We start from the raw sequence: 22,980 nt of genomic DNA on the forward strand, positions 1-22,980 counted from the left end.
GCAGGTTAGGTTAACTGGTGACTCTAAATTGACCGTAGGTGTGAATGTGAGTGTGAATGGTTGTCTGTGTCTATGTGTCGGCCCTGTGATGACCTGGCGACTTGTCCAGGGTGTACCCCGCCTCTCACCCATAGTCAGCTGGGATAGGCTCCAGCTTGCCTGCGACCCTGTAGAACAGGATAAGTTGCTACAGATGATGGATGGATGGATTTTGAAGGCTGCACACTGGTTCCAACATTTCCTTCTCTATTTCAAAGCATCTTAAACCATGTTGACCAGTGAAACAAACAGTGAACTCGTGGTGGTGGTGTTAGTGTTAATGTTAAGGAAAAAGTGTTAGTTTTATCATGTTCTTTCCTGTGCCTACGCATGTACATACGGGTAATTCTGTAAACACTGATCTGCCCTTCTGATCCTAAAAAAGCCTGCATACAACCGCAATAGACAGCATGACGCAATATGTGATGCTGGTGCCTTATTATGTTTGTGACTGTGCACTTCTGGTTACCTTTGCTCGTCTGATTTGCACACTCCTTACTTGTCAAGGCCGCAATGCTTTGATGCCACTACGTGCCTTATCTGACTAAAAATACTGCCGTGCTAAAATAGAAAAGAAAAAAAAAGGTTCTTTATTGTATGGAAATGCTATCAGTGTCATTCATGCACATGAACAGATGAAAACATCTACAGATAATTTTACAGTCAATGAATATATCACTGTTTAACTTTTTCTAAATAGATGCATTTTATTTTATTTACTTTTAAAACATGATTTTTTCCCCCTCATATATTATATTATATTATATTATCAGTAGTATTTAAATAATCCTTCACTCATATCAGTCTGCTATTCTAGACTGGGCGGGTCTACACCGTTGGGGTGGCCGCTCAGGACACGCCCCTTCCAAATGAAAACAGTACACCTCAAAAATCACACCACCCAGCCCCGCCTCTCTGTGATTAAGCCCCGCCCATTCCACAACCCCAAAATTTAACTGGTTTCACCATCACAAAATCTCGTACCGGCACTGGCGAGTCAAAGTGCATTCTGTTTATTCGTAGTAATAATAATAATAATTGCAAAGAGTACTTAAAAAATTAAAACCCCAGAACATAGATCTGCAAAATAATTTTAATAATTAGACTCCTGTAAACATAACGTGGAGCTGCTGCTGCTGACACTTCATTAGGAAACTATGGAAAAGGCTTTCATTTTGTTCTTCATGATATATTTAACGTGCCCAGTTCAAACAGGTAAGACTATTAGTTTATTGTTAGTGTAAGCAACATTTATAATATAATTATATATTCTACATTCTATAATATATGCTTTTTACTAAAAAAAAAAAAAAGTTCTTCTTTAAATCTTTGTTTCTCTGAAATGTAAGTTATCTCCAGGCCAATAAGTAATCAGTTTGTACCACAGTGCCAGGTTGTGGTCATCCTGGGCAAGAGCTCATGTGCAGGTTAATATCTTGTGTAACAGGTTTAGTGTTGCATCACACACCAACGCGCATGCGCCATTTATAGCGTACAGAATACTGACTGTGACTGCGCATGTCTGTTCAATAAACAGTTCTTCTGTGACAAACTGCTAATGACAGATGATATCAAATAAAAATGTGAGGTGCTGAAAATCCCATCGGTGTGAAAGGAAATCATTCTGAAAACTCTACAGAGTATGATCTGCCCACACATTCAACCCAATCCCCAACCCTTTGTTCACTTCCAGGAGCTGGAGTTCTGTGTATCTGGGCTGTGCCTTTAGAGGCGGCCTAAAGAGCAGCACTCTATAGTGTGTTCGCCCCGTACCACTTTTCCAGGAATTCCCTCTGTATTATGTTTCTGAAAATCCATGGAACGTTTTAGGAACGACCGTCCTACTTGTTTCTGATGTATGGTCCACAACAGAAGGGCTTTTTTCCTGTGGGGTCTCCAGATCACAGTGGCTGAGAAGAACACTGTTTAGTTTCCCACTGCTTTGCTCTTACTGTGCTGCTCCACATGTCACTGGACAGTGTGTGTTACACTACCGTTCAAAAGTTTGGGGTCACTTTGAAATGTCCTTATTTTTGAAAGAAAAGCACTGTTCTTTTCAATGAAGATCACTTTAAACTACTAAATGTCTGGTTTTTGGTGCAATATCTCCATAGGTGTATAGAGGCCCATTTCCAGCAACTCTCACTCCAGTGTTCTAATGGTACAATGTGTTTGCTCATTGCCTCAGAAGGCTAATGGATGATTAGAAAACCCTTGTACAATCATGTTAGCACAGCTGAAAACAGTTGAGCTCTTTAGAGAAGCTATAAAACTGACCTTCCTTTGAGCAGATTGAGTTTCTGGAGCATTTGTGGGGTCGATTAAATGCTCAAAATGGCCAGAAAGATGTCTTGACTATATTTTCTATTCATTTTACAACTTATGGTGGTAAATAAAAGTGTGACTTTTCATGGAAAACACAAAATTGTCTGGGTGACCCCAAACTTTTGAACGGTAGTGTACGTTATTACAGTGTTGACTTGTGTTTCGGTGAAAAATGTTGACCCTTTCTGCCTTGTGGCATCCAGTATTGTAGGCTTTTTTTTTTGAGCAAAAATTGTGCCTTTCTAAGGATTTAGATTACCTTTGATTTAAATATCTATTTTTTGCACAGCTTGAAGATGCCTGTATGTAAACCACCAGTTTTCAGTAAATAGATTTTTTCCTGAACTGTAATAGTTTAAAGGTGTCATTGCATCGTTTTTTCATTAATTGTGCGGTGGTCTCTAGTATGAATGAATGCCCTGTGAGCCGGTTTTGGTGAAAAAAATGCTGTGGCGCTCCTGTTTCAGGCTGTTCTAGTTTGGTGGAGGAGTGGGTGGGGAGAGAATGACAGGATTTCAGCTCTTACTCATGAATATTCATGACATGTAAATATATAACTTCTGATTGGCTAACAGCACTGTGACGCTCCCTCCAGTGGGTTATGGGCGAGGCCATGACTACTAATTTTCGAAGTGATGTAAGTTTGTAGGGCTTTTTCTGATTCACTCGTTTTTCTGTCTATTTTCATTCATAGGCTAATACAGGGAATGGGGGTAGAAGAACATTTTCACATGCAGCATGCATATGCAACTCGGAGTGACCTATGGTATTTCAAAAAGAGCAAGTATTAAACGGTTTGTCGTGGAATGACACCTTTAATCTTTAATCACATTCAGTGTTGTAGTCGAGTCAGTAAACCTCAAGTCCGAGTCCAGTCTCGAGTCTCCAGTGTTTAAGTCCAAGTCATTAAAAAAAATTCGAGTCGAATCCGAGCACAAGACTCAACTGCACCATTTGACGGTGGCTGTTTTAGTGCCATTAACATTAGTTTGCTCCTGCACATTACATATGAACAGGGGAATGTGCTTCTCTTTGTCAGGGAGTGTGAAGTATTCTGTCAGGGATGGTTGGGAGACGGATGTAAGTGCAGAAGGTGAGTTTATTAATACAAGTGAAGACAGGTAAACAATCCAGAACGGCAGGCAAAATCGTAAAACAGTGAAACGGGCAATAGGTCGAGTGAGGCACAAACAGGCGATCATAGACTCGGCAGAATCAAAGGCGAGAAACAGGAGATCAGGAAACCAAACAAGGAAATAAGGCTTGGTAATGTATCAGCAACGCAACTCAATATTTCGCAAAGTAAGTGTGTTTTCACTGTTTTTATATCGGCGCGCTGATTGCGTCTTAATCCTAAGCAGGTGCGAGTCGTTTACGGTGCGCGTGCGAGAGTCTGCTTGGCGTGCGCGCTGTCCGGAACGCACCCGAGAGTCTATCTGATGCACGCACCAAGGCACGCAGGTGTGACACGCTTGTATGAAATTAATACAAAACTTAATGTAGATATAAATATCTTGTGGCCAATTATTATGGCATATTACAAAAAATAAAGAAAAAATCCGAGTCCTGGTCTCCAATTTACGAGTCCGAGTCCAAGACCGAGTCATCAGTGCTCAAGTCCAAGTCAAGTCATGAGTCCTTAAAATTAGGGCATGAGTCGGACTCGAGTCCAAGTCCTGGACTTGAGTACTACAAGTATGATCACATTAATTGCCTTTAGTCATACTCATCATGGCAGTGGGCCATTGATGGATACTGATATGCATTACATTATATTTTCATTTTAATAACAGTCTTTGTCGGTACAGATGAAAATTTTATGTAATGCTATTATAAATATTCTCAAATACTTCAAAAATGGCAGTAATGCATTTAATTGTGCCCTGCCTCCTTAAGACTTGAATTTCTCCATGAACATATAGACATATAGCTCTACACTGCTGACTCCTCTACAGATGGAGTGATTAAAAAAAATAAACACTCAAAGGAACATTTCCTATCTACTTTCAGAAATTATTCCCCATATTATATTATATTATATTATATTATATTATATTATATTATATTATATTATATTATATTATATTATATTATATTATCAGTAGTTTTAATATAATTTTTCACTCATATTATATCCGTCTACTATTCTAGACTGGGTGGGTCAATACTGTTGGGGTGGCCACTCAGGACACGCCCCTTCCAAATGAGAACAGTACACCTCAAAAATCATACCACCTAGCCATGCCTCTCTGTCATTAAGTCCCGCCCATTACACAACCCCCAACTTGAACTGATTTCACCATCACAAAATCTCAAAGAATGGTGTGATCTGTTATGTTCCTCCCCTTCTGGTCATGTCACAAACAGGTGACCCTGTTGCCAAATGGGCAGTGGAACTAAAAGGAAATTCCCAAAGCGTCATCCATCCACTGACAGGATGGATGGATGGATGCAGGACTATGCATAACTAACTAAGCTTAGTTAAAAATTGGAGATTGGGAAGAAATGTCACGTTGTAGACTGAGATCATTAAAGTAGATCTGAGAGTAATGACAGTGTCATTCAGCTTCATATTTTTTGTCGGCTATGCTTCAAACCATCGCTATTGCCCAAGAAGAGCTTTATATCAGTACACTTTAGGAGCTTTTCCCTTACAAATTAAAGTATGGACATTTACATGAGTTTATATTCCCCCGCCCCCTGAGTGCAAAAATACAAGGATTTTACAAAATTAGCTTTTGAATTGTCTATCATTCATGATAAACATTAGATTATACTAAATATAAAAAATTATATACTTTAAAATAATTAAATAAAAATGTAAATACAAAAATAAATGCTTTATTTATTTATTTATTTATTTATTTATTTATTTTAATTGCTAATGGCAGTAATAGATGAAGGATCATTTTTGGTAATCCAGACCGTGTCCTCAGAACACAGGGTGTGAAGTCTAAGAGTACACTCTGAATGGGATGCTAGTCCATTGTAGAGCAGCATGCATGTTACATTACAGACAACAAATTCAACCATTTTCACCTGATCTTCATGTCTTGAAGTGGGAGGAAACCCACTGCAAGCTCCACACAGGAAGGCCCCCATTAGCCATGAGGTTTGAACTCAAAACCTTCTTGCTGTGAGGCAATAGTACTAACCACTGTACCCCCATGCTGCTGAGGTCATTGGAGTAGATCTGAGAGTAATGATACCTCGGGGCAATTTAGTATAGCCAATCCTATTTTTGGACAATGGCAGGAAACGAGAGAATGTGGAGAAAACCCACAGGGAAAACATGGGGAAATTATAGTGGGGCAAAATAAACATGGGAACATAAGCAGAATGGCAGTAACTCGATTTTAGCGTTGACTCTGGGACCATGGAGCTGTGAGATGGCACCACTAATCTAATGCACCACCTTGACTCTCGGAAAATAATTGAACATATTTCAGTGTTTACTAGTAGAGCTATTAAAAGTTAAAAAAGTTAAAGTCCTTCCCACGCCTCAGTACCTGGTATTCCTAGGCAGTCTCCCACTCAAGTACTAACCAGGCCCAACTCTGATGGTGGCGCATCAGGCGGCGCTGATCTCCGTTTCCGTAGCCCTCGGCCTCTCGCCTATTACATAGCTAGGGTTACAGTGGGGGGCTAGTCCTCTGGTAACCACGAGAGTTTAACTCCCCATGCACATCTGTATTGCAGCATGCCTTGCCAGATGGTAGTGGGTACCATTTTTATGATGGCCTTTGGTATGACCTGACCGTGAATAGAACTCACGATCTCCCGATCGAGAGGTGGACACGCTACCACTAGGCCACTAGTCGGTAGTAGAGCTATTGATCAGGCATAATGTATACAAACTCCCACTTTTTAAAACTTTCCTGGTTGGGATTAAACCCCAGTTCTTCTTTCTGGTTGCATGAACAACACTGACACTCAGGAAACATGATCTAACAAACACTTCAAACCAGTTGTACTTAAGCTAGTTTAACCAGCTCTTGATTCTAAATCTTTACAACTACAAATTGCAACTGGTTTGATGACTCCAGCCACACAGACACGCATGAAATACAATAGGTGTGTCATAATCATGCAACACTGGTTTTCTAAAGTCGTGGACTTAACAGTTGCTTGTGTCTGTTAGATTTTAGTCAATCTACATAAATAAATAAATAAATAAATAAATGTTTATTTATTTGTGCGTTTGCTTCTTTGCTTGTCTACGAACAAATATTTAATAATAATAATAATAATAATGCATTTTATTTAAAGGCGCCTTTCTAGCACCCAAGGACACCGTACAAAAATGAAAGACAAACCATAAAATGCATATTAAAATTACAAAAAGAAAAACCATTAAAACAAGTTACAATTCAAAATTAAAAATTTGACAGTGCAGTGATTAAAGTTGAAAAGCAAGTTTGAACAGGTGTGTTTTGAGTGAGGATTTGAAATGTGGAAGGGAGTTGATATTTCTTAGTTTGGGAGGTAATGAATTCCAAAGCCGGGGAGCAGAGCGGCTGAAAGCTCTGCTCCCCATGGTGGTGAGACGAGCGGAGGGGACAGTCAAGTGGATGGAAGAAGAAGATCTGAAGGAACGAGAGGGAGTGGCAACGTGGAGGAGATCGGACAGATATGGGGGAGCGAGGTTGTGGATGGCCTTGAAAATTAACAGAAGGGTTTTGAATTCAATTCGAAACTTGACTGGGAGCCAGTGGATCTGCTGCAGGATGGGCGTGATGTGGTGGATGGAGGGGGTTCTGGTGATGATGCGGGCAGCTGAATTCTGGACCACTTGGATCTTATGGACAGATTTGTGAGGGAGACCAGAGAGGAGGGAGTTGCAGTAATCCAGACGAGAAGTGACGAGGCTGTGGACAAGAATAGCAGTGGCATGGGGAGTAAGGGAGGGGCGGAGACGGTTGATATTGCGTAAATGGAAATACGCAGACCGGGTAATGTTATTAATGTGGGATTGGAAGGAAAGAGTGCTGTCAAGGATGACACCCAGACTCTTAACCTGTGGGGAGGGGGAGGGGGAGCAATTGTCAATATAAAGAGAGAAACTGTCAATTTTGGATAGTGACGATTTGGTGCCAGTGAGGAGAACCTCAGTTTTGTCACTGTTTAGTTTGAGGAAGTTGGAGGAGAACCAGGTTTTTATTTCTGCTAGGCAGTCAGTAAGGGAGGAGGGTGGGAGGTTAGAAGTGGGTTTACTGGAGAGGTAGAGCTGGGCGTCATCCGCATAGCAGTGAAAACTGATGTTATATTTATGGAAGATGTTGCCAAGGGGAAGGAGATAAATGATGAAAAGGAGGGGCCCCAGGACAGAGCCCTGGGGCACACCTGAAGTGACAGGGGAAGAGTGGGATGTGAAAGATTTAAGCTGAATGAACTGAGTGCGGCAGGAGAGATAAGATTTAAACCAGTCAAGGGGGGTGTGAATGATACCAATGGATCATAATATTTGCTAGATGTATGCTAAAAGCTAATGAAATCTGGCTTTCTCCTGACCTTAGGAAATGTTTGAACACAGTGTGCTCATCTGTTTGATTTTATAGTATATAATTGTGGAAGAGTACTGATTTTTTTTAATCCCACTATCCAGTATCACCTAAAAGAGGATGCGTTCCCTTTTGAGTCTGATTCCTCTCTAGGTTTCTCCCTCATGTCATCTCAGTGAGCTTCTCTTTGCTCCTGTCACCTCTGGCTTTCTCAGTAGAGATCAAAACCTACATCTGGATTTGTTTAAACTTGCTTTGTGACAATGTCTGTTGTTAAAAAATAAAGCATAAATTGAAACCAAATTGGGGTGGCATGGTAGTGGTTAGCACTGTCGCCTCACAACAAGAAGGCCCTGGGTTTGAGCCCAGTGGCTGGTGAGGGCCTTTCTGTGTGGAGTTTGCATGTTCTCCCCATGTCTGTGTGGGTTTTCTCTGGGTGCTCCGGTTTCCCCCAAAGACATGCAGGTTAGGTTAATCGGTGGCTCTAAATTGACCGTGAGTATGAATGGTTGTTTGTCTCTGTGTTAGCCTGGCAATTTGCCCAGGGTGTACCCTGCCTCTCGCCCATAGTCAGCTGGGATAGGCTCCAGCTTGCCTGTGACCCTGTAGAACAGGATAAGCAGCTACAGATAATGGCTAGATGAAACCAAATTGAAAAATAGTATTAAATACCTTCTTATTTTGCAGCGGTTGGACCATGTGGCTCCAGGAATTTCCAGTGTGGTAATGGGAAGTGTATTACGATGAGATGGATATGTGATGATACAGATGACTGTGGTGATGGCACTGATGAGCTCCCTGCTTCCTGCAGTGAGTATCTCATCAACATGCAGATACTCATGAATTTGTAGTTTGTCAGAGCAACAAAGTTTGGTAAGTATAGGATACAAGAGACATTTGTGTTAATGCTAATCTTACATTCTGTTCATTGCTCTCAGTGGCAAACACATGCAAGCCCACTGAGTTTCGCTGTGGTGGACGGTTAAACCAGTGCGTGCCTCACAGCTGGAAATGTGACGGCAAGGCAGACTGTGAGAACGGAGCTGATGAAGCTGGCTGCAGTGAGTAATGTTTTATGTTAACCTATAATAATAACATTGTGATTGAATAAATATGTCTAAAACAACTTGGGGTGGCACGGTGGTGTAGCGGTTAGCACTGTCGCCTCACAAAAAGAAGGTTCTGGGTTCGAGCCCAGCGGCCGACAGGGGCCTTTCTGTGAGGAATTTGCATGTTCTCCCTGTCTGCCCGGGTTTCCTCCGGGTGCTCTGTTTTCCCCCACAGTCCAAAGACATACAGGTTTGGCTAATTGGTGGCTCTAAATTGTCCATAGGTGTGAGTGTGAATGGTTGAGAGGAGAAAACCTCTATAATAATCCAGTAGAAGACAATGGAAAACCACTACTGTAATGTTCCCTAGACACTTTGATGGCTGAAGCCATCAGAGCGGCCACGTCACTGTAGTGATATGCCAAAATGGATGGAAAACAGCTTTATTCTGTTCTTCACAGGTCCCAGACAGTGTCTGGATGGTGAATTCCGCTGCAGCAATGGTCAGTGTGTGTCTCGGGCTTTTGTCTGTGATGAAGATGCTGACTGTGATGATGGCAGTGATGAATTAAACTGTCAGGCCACTACATGTAGCTCAAATGCTTTTCGCTGCAACAACTCGGTGTGCCTGCCACGCCTGTGGGCTTGTGATGGAGATTCTGATTGTTCAGACGGTTCAGATGAGTGGCCTCAGAACTGCGGCCACCTACCTTCTCCATCTCCCAGCAGGCCCTGCTCCAGTAGGGAGTTCCATTGTGGCATTGGAGAATGTATTCCAAATATCTGGAGATGTGATGGAGAGCCTGACTGCCAAGATGAATCAGATGAGAAGGATTGTGGTAAGTCAAAAACCTTTTTTTGTCCTGCCAAATAACAGTTGGAAAAGGTACATCATTAACTTCAGTGTTGTGGATGTTAACACCTGTACATGAAAGTTTTTTTAAGTACAGTAATTTGAATGATTTGTATTCGAACAGCTGTATCCACATGCCGGCCAGATGAGTTCCGCTGTGGTGATGGATCATGTATCCATGGGAGTCGCCAGTGTAACCAGGTGTATGACTGCCCGGATATGAGTGATGAACTGGGCTGTGTCAATGGTAAGTCTTAACTCTCAGAAAATTGTTCGACAACCCCAGTTCCAAAAAAGTTGGGACACTGTGTAAACTGTAGATAAAAACAGAATGCGATAATTTGCAAATCATGGTAACCCTACATTTAATTGAAAACAGTACTAAGACAATATATCAAATGTTGAAATTGAGAAATTTTATTGTTTTTTGAAAAATAGATACTCATTTTGAATTTGATGTCAGCAACATGTTTCAAAAAAGTTGGGACAGGGGTATGTTTAGCACTGTGTTGCATCACCTCTACTTTTAACAACACTCTGTAAACATTTGGGAACTGAGGAGACCAATTGCTGTAGTTTTGAAAGAGAAATGTTGTCCCATTCTTGCTTGACATACAATTTCAGTTGCTCAAGAGTTTGGGGTCTCCTTTGTTGTATTTTGCACTTCGTAATGCACCAAATGTTTTAAATAGGAGACAAGTCCGGACTGCAGGCAGGCCAGTTTAGCGCCCGGACTCTTTTACTATGGAGCTATGCAGTTTTAATATGTGCAGAAAGTGATTTGGGATTGTCTTGCTGAAAGAAGGAAGGCCTTCCCTGAAAAAGGTTTTGTCTGGATGGCAGCATATTGCTCTGAAACATGTATACATCATTTAGCATCAATGCCGGATGGTCCCTCGACTCTTTATCCTGGAGGACGTGGTGTCCATAAATTCTAAAAAGAATTTCTACTTTTGATTCATCAGACCTTGGGACAATTTTCCACTTCCCCTAAGTCCATAGTAAAAGAGCTCAGGCCCAGAGAAGGTGGCGGTGTTTCTGGATATTGTTTATATCTGGTTTTAACTTGCATTTGTGGATGCAGTGATGAACTGTTTTCACAGACGATGGTTTTCTGAAGTGTTCCTGAACCCATACAGTGATTTCCACAACAGACACGTGTCTGCTTTTAATGCAGTGTCGCCTGAGGACCTGAAGATCACAGACATCCAGTGTCAGTTTTCAGCCTTGTCTCTTGCATACAGAGATTTCTCCAGATTCTCTGAATCTTTTAATGATATGTACCATAGATGATATGATCCCCAAATTCTTTGCAATTTTACATTGAGGAATGTTATTCTTAAATTGTTGCACTGTTTGCCCACTGTTTGTCTTTTACAGAGCGGTAAACCCCTCCCCATCTTTACTTCTGAGAGACTCAGCCTCTGTGGGATGCTCTTTTTATACTCAATCCTGTTACTGACCTGTTGCCAATTAACCAAATTAGTTTTTTTTTAGCATTACACAACTTTTTCAGTCTTTTGTTGCCCCGTTCCAACTTTTCGTGTTGCTGACATCAAATTCAAAATGCACATATATTTTTCAAAAAACAATAAAATTTCTCAGTTTCAACATTTGATATGTTGTCTTTGTACTGTACTATTTTCAATGAAATATAGGGTTTCCAAGATTTGCAAATCATCATATTCTGTTTTTTATTTACGTTTGATACACAGCGCCCCAACTTTTTTGGAATTGGGGTTGTATTTCAGGAAAAAAGCTCCAAATCTATAGCTGCAATATGAGTACAGTGTGTTTAGATGGATTTACCATGATGACTTTTTTCAGCAACCCATTGTGACGCACCATCCAGGTTTCAGTGTCGCAGCGGTGAATGCATCAGCATGGACAAAGTTTGCAACAAGCAGCGTGATTGTAGGGATTGGTCTGATGAGCCACTGCGTGAGTGTGGTGAGTAATAATTCTCTAATAAATTCACACCTGAATTTTTTTATGGGTGGGTTTTGGTAACGATGTCTTTCATCCTGACAGATTCTAATGAGTGTCTGTACAACAACGGTGGCTGTTCTCATATCTGTAATGACCTAAAGATTGGCTACGAGTGCTTGTGCCCCACTGGATTCCTCTTGGTAGAGAAGAAACGCTGTGAAGGTAAGACAGTGAAGATTTGGAAATTGCTCTGTTCAAACAACCCACATGTGAATATTAGGCTCTAACCTTTGTCCCACTTTTTCACCATACAGATATCGATGAGTGTGCCAATGGGGACACATGCAGTCAAATCTGTGTGAATCAGGTGGGCAGCTACAAGTGTGAGTGTGCTGAAGGTTACCAAGTAGATCCAGCAACCAAAGCCTGCAAAGCAACTGGTATGTGTTTGAGCTCTAGGCTGCACTGTATATCACTCATTTCAGCCTGTTTTGTTGTTTGACCAAGTCTTGTTCTAAGATGGCTTTCTCTATCTTTTTCAGGAACTGTAGCCTATCTATTCTTCACTAACCACCATGAGGTGAGGAAGATGACACTGGATAAGAGCGAGTACAAGCAAGTCATCGCCCGTCAGAAACACATTGTTGCATTGGACATGAACATCGCCAACAAGGAGATCTTCTGGTCTGATCTGTCTCTCAAGAAGATTTATAGGTAATAATCTAATAAATTGAGGGATCTGTTGACGCAAATCTTTGATCTTCTTTCGACTGATCAAGTAGGAGAAAGGGTTTTTTTTTAAGAAAGTAAAAGTGCAAATGTTTACACACCCATAAAGACAGAATGAAGTTCAATTTGAAGAAAAAAATCACAAATTTTCAAATTGACAGATAGAATGAAGACCAAATTTTTGTTTAGTTATTAAGTGTGTTACATTTTGCAGATGATTTATCACTGTCATGCATAAATAATGGTCAAGTAACAAAAACATCATGTGTATGCAATTGTATATAGTCGAAAAATAAAAATAAAGTGATAAAGGTTACATGTTTGCATTCCCCTTTTCCCCTTTATCTGATATGTATACCCACCATTTGGCTCTTTGGATCTTCTGAGTTTTACTATCTGTGACCAATTCTTTCTGATATTTCTGTTTTAAGTCTACCAGATAGATTGATCACGACTGTATTTGCCTTCACTTCTTGTCATACACTGCTTTATTCAGAGACACAGAGGGGTGGTGGCAAAACCTGATATCTTGCTTTGGTTCTTTTCAAACCTCTTTTTTCTGTTTATTTTGCCATATAGTGGTGCTTGAAAGTTTGTGAACCCTTTAGAATTTTCTATAATTCTGCATAAATATGACCTAAAACAGATTTTCACACAAGTCCTAAAAGTAGATAAAGAGAACCCAGTTAAACAAGTTAAACCCAGTTAAATGAGACAAAAATATTATACTTGGTCATTTATTTATTGAGGAAAATGATCCAAGATTACATACCTGTGATTGGCAAAAGTATGTGAACCTCTAGGATTAGCAGTTAATTTGAAGGTGAAATTAGAGTCAGGTGTTTTCAATCAATGGGATGACAATCAGGTGTGAGTGGGCACCCTGTTTTATTTAAAGAACAGGGATCTATCAAAGTCTGATCTTCACAACACATGTTTGTGGAAGTGTATCATGGCACGAACAAAGGAGATTTCTGAGGAGCTCAGAAAAAGCGTTGTTGATGCTCATCAGGCTGGAAAAGGTTACAAAACCATCTCTAAAGAGTTTGGACTCCACCAATCCACAGTCAGACAGATTGTGTACAAATGGAGGAAATTCAAGACCATTGTTCCCCTCCCCAGGAGTGGTCGACCAACAAAGATCACTCCAAGAGCAAGGCGTGTAATAGTCAGCGAGGTCACAAAGGACCCCAGGGTAACTTCTAAGCAACTGAAGGCCTCTCTAACATTAGCCACTGTGAATGTTCATGAGTCCACCATCAAGAAAACACTGAACAACAATGGTGTGCCTGGCAGGGTTGCAAGGAGCAAGCCACTGCTCTCCAAAAAGAACATTGCTGCTTGTCTGCAGTTTGCTAAAGATCACGTGGACAAGCCAGAAGGCTATTGGAAAAATGTTTTGTGGACAGATGAGACCAAAATAGAACTTTTTGGTTTAAATGAGAAGCGTTATGTTTGGAGAAAGGAAAACACTGCATTCCAGCATAAGAACCTTATCCCTTCTGTGAAACATGATGGTGGTAGTATCATGGTTTGGACCTGTTTTGCTGCATCTGGGCCAGGATGGCTTTCCATCATTGATGGAACAATGAATTCTGAATTATACCAGCGAATTCTCAAGGGAAACGTCAGAATATCTGGCCATGAACTGAATCTCAAGAGAAGGTGGGTCATGCAGCAAGACAACGACCCTAAGCACACAAGTCGTTCTACCAAAGAATGGTTAAAGAAGAATAAAGTTAATGTTTTGGAATGGCCAAGTCAAAGTCCTGACCTTAATCCAATCGAAATGTTGTGGAAGGACCTGAAGCGAGCAGTTCATGTGAGGAAACCCACCAATATCCCAGAGTTGAAGCTGTTCTGTACGGAGGAATGAGCTAAAATTCCTCCAAGCCGGTGTGCAGGACTGATCAACAGTTCCCAGAAATGTTTAGTTGCAGTTATTGCTGCACAAGGGGGTCACACCAGATACTCAAAGCAAAGGTTCACATACTTTTGCCACTCACATTTCCTCAACAAATAAATGACCATGTATCATATTTTTGTCTCACTTGTTTAACTGGGTTCTCTTTATCTACTTTTAGGACTTGTGTGAAAATCTGATGATGTTTTCGGTCATACTTATGCAGAAATATAGAAAATTCTAAAGGGTTCACAAACTTTCAAGCACCACTGTAAATATTGGATTGATATCTTGCTGCAGAGTGTATGCACATCCATTTATAGATTATATTACAGGCATTTAGCAGACACTCTTATCCAGAGCAACATATGGCATACTCAGAGCAAATTGGGGAGCAGTTGGGGGTTAAGTGCCTTGCTGAAGGGCACTACAGCCATTCCTACTGGTCCAGGGAATTGAACTGGTAACCTTTTAGTCCCAAAACTGCTTCTTTAATCATTAGGCCATGGCTTAGATATTCCTTTTCCTTTTCAAAAATGTGGGCTATACGAACTTTTGCCCTTGACTGTATGTTTATGTCAAGCAAAGCTCCATAAATCAAAGCTGACATTCTGCATTTTAACCTCATAGTTACTGTTTTGTTACAAATGAAATGTGCTGGAGTTACAGAGAGACAAAGCAACACAAGATTTGCCCAATTATGTATAGACTGCTTTGTATTTTCTAGAGCCCCCATGGATGCAGCATTAGACTCCTCTCAGCATAGCACTGTGATTGACTCTGGCTTGGATGCACCTGAGGGGATTGCAGTGGACTGGATCCATGGTAATATCTACTGGACAGATAGTGTACGTGGTACCATCTCTGTAGCCACAGCAGATGGAAAGAAGCGCAAGACGCTCTTTGGAAAAAACCTGATCAAGCCAAGAGCTATTGTGGTTGACCCAATTAAAAAGTGAGTCTTCTCTTGAAATTTGAAGCTTAAAGTTTCACTTTACTATGCTGGCTTACTCTAACCTTGTGTGTCTAAATTTGTTATACTGCCTAGTTTTGTGTATTGGACTGACTGGGGTACACCTGCTAAAATTGAGAGGGGCGGACTGAATGGAGTTGATCGCAGCACTTTGGTGTCTGATAACATTGTCTGGCCCAATGGGATAACTCTTGGTAAGAACTTTTTCCTCACATAGTCATGGGCATGGATGATTTGGTCAGTGTATTTGACCTGTTTCTTTTCCTTCCCTTGTGTTCAGATTTGTTGAATCAGCGTCTGTACTGGGTCGACTCTAAACTGCATACCCTCGCCAGTATTGATGTGCAGGGAGGTAGCCGTCGTACACTAATTATAGACCAGGGCAGACTGAGACATCCACTGAGTGTCACACTGTTTGAGGTGATTTTGCCTTTAAGAAGATCTAGTTTAAGAATATTTAGTTTAATTGAGTTTTAGATAACATTAATAATGGCATAGCCTCAAATATTAATTTACTTTAATAGCATTGCTCTTATCCAGAGCAACATACAACATACCCAGAGCAAATTGGGGAGCAGTTGGGGGTTAGGTGCCTTGCTCAAGGGCACTTCAGCCATTCCTGCTGGTCCAGGGAATCAAACCAGTGACCTTTTGATCCCAAAGCTGCTTCTCTAACCATTGGGCCATGGCTTCCATTAGGCTATGGCCACAAGAGATAATAATTCTATGGAAATAAACAAAATTAAGTGAGGAGGCTATCACACTTGACTTGCACTATAAGCTACACCATAGTAAACAGTTGAAAGTTGACAACATATAATCACCCAGTATGCTGCCAAGAAGCTCATTTTGATTTAGATATACCTTTGTTCAGCAGTTTTTATTACAGCAGGTGTGTTTGCCATGTGCAAGACTAACATCATCGGGCTAATATCATTATCCAGGGTTTCAGCTATATTTACAGCACAATACATCTAAAAATCCACACAAAAGACTTGAAAGTAGCCCAAAAAATTCAGCAATGACTCACCAAGAGACATGTTATGTTAGACACCCTGTTTGAACGTACATTTGCACTTCAGGAATGTGTTTGATTTAATTCTGATTATTTGCTATTAAAAATAAGATCTTGGCCCATGTGGAATATTTTTAAAATAACCCCATCCTGTCAATCCTTTTAACGCCCTCTCTGCCACTCATACATGGGACAGCACCATTCCTGCCCCAATGGGCCTCTGTTAGCCCGAGTTGGAATTCCCATTTTGACCACTAGAGATAATAATTCTATGACCAAGCTAGAAATGTGAGCCAATCAATGAAACAGCAATTTATGTCCATCAGACAGTATTTAATTTTTAAATCGTTGGTCACTCAGAAGAGGTAATTAGTATTTCAAAGGAATGCAAAATGTATGGAGTTACAAATAAGGACTTTTAACATCTCCTGACCATGCTGATGTAGTGGTTAGCGCTGTCACCTCACAGCAAGAAGGTCCTGGGTTCGAGCCCAGCGGCTGGCGAGGGCCTTTCTGTGTGGAGTTTGCATGTTCTCCTCGTGTCTGCGTGGGTTTCCTCCGGTTTCCCCCACAGTCCAAAGACATGCAGGTTAGGCTAACTGGTGACTCTAAATTGACCGTAGGTGTGAATGTGAGTGTGAATGGTTGTCTGTGTCTGTGTCAGCCCTGCGATGACCTGGCGACTTGTCCAGGGTGTACCCCGCCTCTCGTCCATAGTCAGCTGGGATAGGCTCCAGCTTGCCTGCGACCCTGTAGAAGGATAAAGCGGCTAGAGAGATGAGATTTATTAAAAATATTATTATTTAAAAAGTCTTTCTTAATATGAAAAAAGTTATTTTGGTCCCTGTCACATTCTCATCATCTGTTATGTGCCCTCATTCTTCTCTGTTTTAAGATTAAGTTGCTTCATCTTAATTAAATAAATTACTACTTTAATCAAATTAAATAATTCTATAACTACAATAAAGATAGATTATACTGGGTATTTGATAAAACAAACAAGCAACAAAGCAGTTACAGCTGTGTTTCTGTAAAATAAATTTTGCAATTTTCGATCTGAGAGGTTCTCAAAGCTGAAACCTATTAAACTAAATGTCCTGTTGTATATTACATTTCTCTGGCTTCTTTATTCTGTCCTGGGGTGTTAAAATATTTGCACTCAACTGTAATAATCAAAACACAAGGTTATAAACAGTTTTTAAAACTGTACTCTGTACACTGTAAAAAATGGTGTGGTGGTGTCAAAGGAATAAGGAGGTATTAAGAGCATATTTTAATACCTTAATAGGCACAATAACTTCATTTGTTCTCTTCAGGAGCGAGTATTCTGGACTGATGTTAGCAACAACGCTATTCTGAGTGCTAACTGTGTGACAGGGGGAGACATAACAAAAGTGGCAGAACATCTCACATCTCCAGAGGACATTGTGCTGTATCACAACCTGAAGCAGCCCAGTGGTGCGTCAGCTCATTTATACAACATGACCAAACCTTACATCTCTGTATCATCCAGTGCAGGGTTACAGTACTATACAAAAGTAGTAGAAATTAGTCCACCTGTTTTAGTGGTTTTGCTCAGCATTCATATTGGATAATGTTGCCTTTTTCCAGCTGTGAATTGGTGCAAGTTCAACAATGGTGGATGTGAGTTCCTGTGCTTGGGTGCACCACAGATCAGCGTCTTCTCACCCAAGTACACATGTGCTTGCCCTGACAACATGATGCTGGATAAAGATATGAGGAAATGTGTCCCTGGTAAGATTATTGTTTTGAAGAAAAGTCTTGAGAGAGTATTTAAGATACAAAAAGATTATATTTGGGCTAAACAGTCATTTAAATACATTTTAATGTCATTTTCAGTGTAGTACATTTCATGACTCTGAGTTTTTCTCTTGGACAGCTGTTCCAACAACACCACCATCAGTCCAGCCCAAAGTTCCTACCACAGGCCGCCCTCATATAACCTCACATACTACACCAAAAATGTCTGCCCCAAGAACCACCAAACCTTCAGCTCCAATTGTCACCACTGCAGAGACACAACCCACACAACCCAAAGAACCTTCCAGAGCCAAAACCTCCAAAGTCAACACTCCTTATGAAGTCACCACACAGACAAGTAAGAAATTATTTCTTAAAATCACTTTTTTACTTTTGTGGTTGTAAGCTCTCACAGGGTGGTGCTGGAAACAGGCTCGGGAAGCAATGGTATGGTGCACAAAAAAGTGCTCTTTATTTCTTTTTCTTACAAAAGTGAGATTATGGCAGAGGTGGACAAAGTACCCAACTTAATTACTTAAGTCAGGGTACAGATCCCACTGGTCAAATGTTACTCCAATACAAGTGAAAATTGTGGAGTCAAATTTTTACTTAAGTTAAAGTACCGAAATACTTGCTTTTAAAAATACTTAAGTATTAAAAGTACATTTTCTGTCAACGCATTGTTGTATTATTGCCACAACGCTTACAAAACCTAATGCCTCTGAAGCAACCGACTGGGTTTACTGACTAGCTTGTAGAACAGGTAGAATAAACAACTTTAATCACAGATAAACACAGATTTCTACATTCAGTTTATTTGGCAAGATTATGCTGAAACATTTCTGAAAGGACTTCAGATAAGTTAACGTTATTCATGTTAGCATAACTCCGTTTCTACATGCTAACTAACAGTGTCCAAGTTAACTAGCTATGTGTTAACGTTAGCTGTGGACAAGGCTACGGCAACTTGGCGGGCAAATCCACAGAAAGTCATTTGACTAACCAGACTGCATAGCTATTGCAACGTTATTGCTAGCTCTAAAAGCACAGACAACTTTGTTGCAAGCTCTCTCTTGGAATAAAACGTTTACATCCCTCAATATGCTTCTGCAGGTTGGACAGCGAGTTTTTGTAGGCCGTGATGTGGTTCGTTTTAGGCAAACAAAGCAAACATTTAAAACGAAACGAATCTTTAATCCTTTCAGAAAACTGAAACATGGGTTCTAGGTATGGCCACGAGTGCGTACATTCCCCAGAAGAACCGCCTCCTTCCATTCTGCCATCAACTGATCGTGTTCAAATAATGCTGCTGAGAAATCATTGATCTTGATTTTATACGGCCTGTGGACGTGACGTGACCCTAATGATTACTGATTGTTTTTTTCGCAGGTGACACTGAGAAAGTCTATCATGTTTTAGAAACGAAAAGAAAAAGCATCCACTTTCAAAGCTGCTTCATAGTAACGAATAACGAGGACCTTGATAGAAACGTAGTGGAGTGAAAAGTACGATATTTTTCTCTCAAATGTAGTGAAGTTAAAGTCATAAGTCTCATCTCATTATCTCTAGCCGCTTTATCCTTCTAGAGGGTCGCAGGCAAGCTGGAGCCTATCCCAGCTGACTACGGGCGAAAGGCGGGGTACACCCTGGACAAGTCGCCAGGTCATCACAGGGCCGACACATAGACACAGACAACCATTCACACTCACATTCACACCTACGGTCAATTTAGAGTCACCAGTTAACCTAACCTGCATGTCTTTGGACTGTGGGGGAAACCGGAGCACCCGGAGGAAACCCACGCGGACACGGGGAGAACATGCAAACTCCACACAGAAAGGCCCTCGCCGGCCATGGGGCTCGAACCCAGGACCTTCTTGCTGTGAGGCAACAGCGCTAACCACTACACCACCGTGCCGCCTAAAGTCATAAGTTTCCAAAAAAAATAATACTCTAGTAAAGTACAGATACTCAAAAAGTGCACTTAAGTACAGTACTCAAGTAAATGTACTTCATTACTGTCCACCTCTGGATTACGGTGGATATGTGAGTGTCAGAGCAGGGACAGGACCCTAGGGCATGAAGTGCAGGCTGGGTGTCTGGCTGGCTCTTGCTTGCTGGAGCGTCTCTGGGGTGTTGGAGGGACCTGCTGGCCACAGTGCATAGGGGGCTCTCATTCTTGCTGCCTGCAAGCAAAGGATTCAGGCATTAGAACAGTCTGTGTAGCGAGAGTGAGCTTACTTGCAGCATCACCTTTTTATACTCTCTCAGCACCTTGTGGAGGATAGATCGTTAGTGCACTCCAGCCGAGCAGTGTCAGCAGGACCCACCCTCTGGCCACATGTGCACTGTTGGTCCATAACACCAGTGGTGCTGAAATGCGGTGGCAATGTCTGTGGTGGACACTGTCCGTTCAACACCACTAGAGTGGCACAGCAAGGACTGTTTGCTTATTTGAGGGCCCATGTCACTGGTACATCGCCACATGGTGAAGGACAGGCATGCAGTTGATGAAACACAAAAGAGATAAACGTCACATTATGAGTTTGTGATGATGATGATTAATAATAGTATCATTTAGTACAAAAATGCATTCTGTCAGTACCTGTAATGGTTGAATGATGAGGGGTTGGGGGGGCGCGACCACTCCCCCTAAAATTATGTTGGGGGGGTGCGCCCCCCCAAGTTATGATGGGAGTCCTTTGACTATTTACAAGGAATAAAAAGAGAGAGTAGTGTGAATAAACAGCCCACTGCACGCCTTTGTTTTCCCTTATTAAATCCTGCTGCGTCCCTTCATTCCGGCGACAACTGCAATATCTGAAAGAGCTTTCTCCATCTTGAAAAGGGTGTTGACATACCTTCGGTCTTTGATGACCGAACAACAACTTAACAACTGTACACTGCTACATGTACATAAAGATATCATGGACACCATGGACTTGACCCCTATTGCTGCTGCCTTCTCATCTTTCAATGACGAGAGAACGCGCTACTTTGGTTCCTTCAATTAAGCAAGGTACATTTGAACGTTGTATGCATACTTACTCACATGTAAACACAGTAGAAAGTACCAAACGCATGGTAAGAGGGTGTTATCCTCTCAATGATACTAAGTAGACGTAATTACGTTGTAGTATCATTGGTTCTGTTTCATATAGAAAAAAACACATGGATGAAATGTACTCTAATAGAGACATTAAACAGCTTTACTCCACCAAAATTTGCCTCTCAAAATGCGGGAAATAGCGTTTTAGAGGGTTAAAAATTCCTAAATTTCCTGGGGGGGCATGTCCCCGGACCCCCCTAGATTTGGTGCACCTTTGGTGCGCAACACATCGCGCGCCCCCCCCCCCCCCCCCCTCCAAAACTTCCTGCCACTGCCTCTGCTATGGATAGTTTTTCCAACATGCAATGTGTATATGATAAAAAGGATGGGACTAAGAACTGAGCCTTGGGGTATACCTTGAGTGGCAAGGACAGGGGATTATATATGTTTTCCTAAAGTAGCAAACTGTATTCTATTGGACAGGCATGGTCTAAACCAGTCATATCTGTAGAGCAAAGATGGAAAAGAAATGTATTATGTTGTCTAGTATCAAAATCTGCAGCAAGGTCAATGAGCAGTAGAATGTTTAATTATCCAAAATCAACAGACAGCAGGAGGTCACTGATCACTTTCAGCAGAGCAGATTCAGTACTTTGATGTGCACCAAAGCCAGACTGAACTTCTCTCATGTTACTTTTTTTTTTTTTAAATAGACAGTCACAGTGCTGTTGCTGCAGTCAGAAAAGAATCTTCAACATTGCTGGCTCTTTACATTGCATTGCCCTTGGGTCAGTATGATTAAATACGTTATAATATATTAGAGATTATTAAGACTGAATTAAATGTGCAGTGTTCTTTGTGTAATTTACTATTTGTAATATTTGTCCTTCTTTTAAAGTGGTGTTATGCCTAGGATTTGGTGGCATGTTGCTGTGGAGGCAGTGGAAGTTGAAAAATACCAACACCATTCATTTTGAAAATCCAGTCTACCAGAAGACCACAGAGGATAAAGTTCACATCTGTAGGAACTACAGCTCTGATGGCTACTCCTACCCACCGGTACAGCCCAAAATCTTTTTATTGTGATTTGTCAGTGTAACATAAGCATTAGCATCTCTAGCTTCTTTCGTTTCTCATTTGGTCTAATATATTTTTTTTCTCTAGAGGCAAGTTGTCTGTCTTGATGATGAACTATGAACTTTAACATATATGCTAAGACTGACTATACAATCTGATGGTGCTGCTGGAACAAGCTGGAACAAGCTCAGTGAATGGACGTTTGGAGATTGTTGTTGTGTCCACGGACACCGAATCACCTTTTTTTAGAGGCAATTCCTGGGGCAGGCTCATCCAGGCTCATTCAATGCAGGCTTCGAGCAAACACAGAGAAACTTCAAAAATCATTGACCTTTCATGTAATTGCAACTTTTCCAAGAGAAGGAGAGAGAGTGTGTATGTGGTCTGTGCGTATGTAAGACAAATCGGCAGTATTTTTAAAATGGAGTATTCTCACTGAAGAAGAATTGTAAATATTGTGTATGTGGAGATTTATATATTTGAATGAATTGTAAATACTAATTGACACACTACTATATGGCTGTATGACTTTTATCTCATCTCATCTCATTATCTCTAGCCGCTTTATCCTGTTCTACAGGGTTGCAGGCAAGCTGGAGCCTATCCCAGCTGACTACAGGCGAAAGGCGGGGTACACCCTGGACAAGTCGCCAGGTCATTACAGGGCTGACACATAGACACAGACAACCATTCACACTCACATTCACACCTACGGTCAATTTAGAGTCACCAGTTAACCTAACCTGCATGTCTTTGGACTGTGGGGGAAACCGGAGC

The 22,980-nt window shown here is 41.2% G+C and overlaps 1 protein-coding gene across 3 annotated transcripts; it reads left to right on the forward strand.

The window, feature by feature from the left end:
- Window positions 1–1,030: 1,030 nt before the first annotated feature.
- Window positions 1,031–22,718, forward strand: ldlra (low density lipoprotein receptor a). 3 transcript variants are annotated; one of them, XM_060901662.1, is made up of 18 exons: window positions 1,031–1,254; window positions 8,553–8,675; window positions 8,804–8,926; window positions 9,376–9,753; window positions 9,892–10,014; window positions 11,595–11,717; window positions 11,799–11,918; window positions 12,011–12,136; window positions 12,239–12,410; window positions 15,056–15,283; window positions 15,377–15,495; window positions 15,582–15,721; window positions 17,633–17,774; window positions 17,928–18,071; window positions 18,217–18,435; window positions 21,840–21,914; window positions 22,025–22,185; window positions 22,291–22,718. In XM_060901662.1, the coding sequence occupies exons 1-18, from the start codon at window positions 1,197–1,199 to the stop codon at window positions 22,321–22,323; spliced, it is 2,607 nt and encodes an 868-aa protein (XP_060757645.1). In that variant the 5' UTR covers window positions 1,031–1,196; the 3' UTR covers window positions 22,324–22,718. The 3 variants fall into 3 exon arrangements, with proteins under 3 accessions (XP_060757645.1, XP_060757647.1, XP_060757646.1); XM_060901663.1 differs by lacking the exon at window positions 1,031–1,254 and adding an exon at window positions 7,237–7,316; XM_060901664.1 differs by lacking the exons at window positions 21,840–21,914; window positions 22,025–22,185; window positions 22,291–22,718 and adding an exon at window positions 19,467–19,757.
- The last annotated feature ends 262 nt before the right edge of the window (window positions 22,719–22,980 follow it).

This window comes from Neoarius graeffei, chromosome 20 (genome assembly GCF_027579695.1).
Source record: "Neoarius graeffei isolate fNeoGra1 chromosome 20, fNeoGra1.pri, whole genome shotgun sequence".
In the NCBI taxonomy this organism is placed as follows: Eukaryota; Metazoa; Chordata; class Actinopteri; order Siluriformes; family Ariidae; genus Neoarius; species Neoarius graeffei.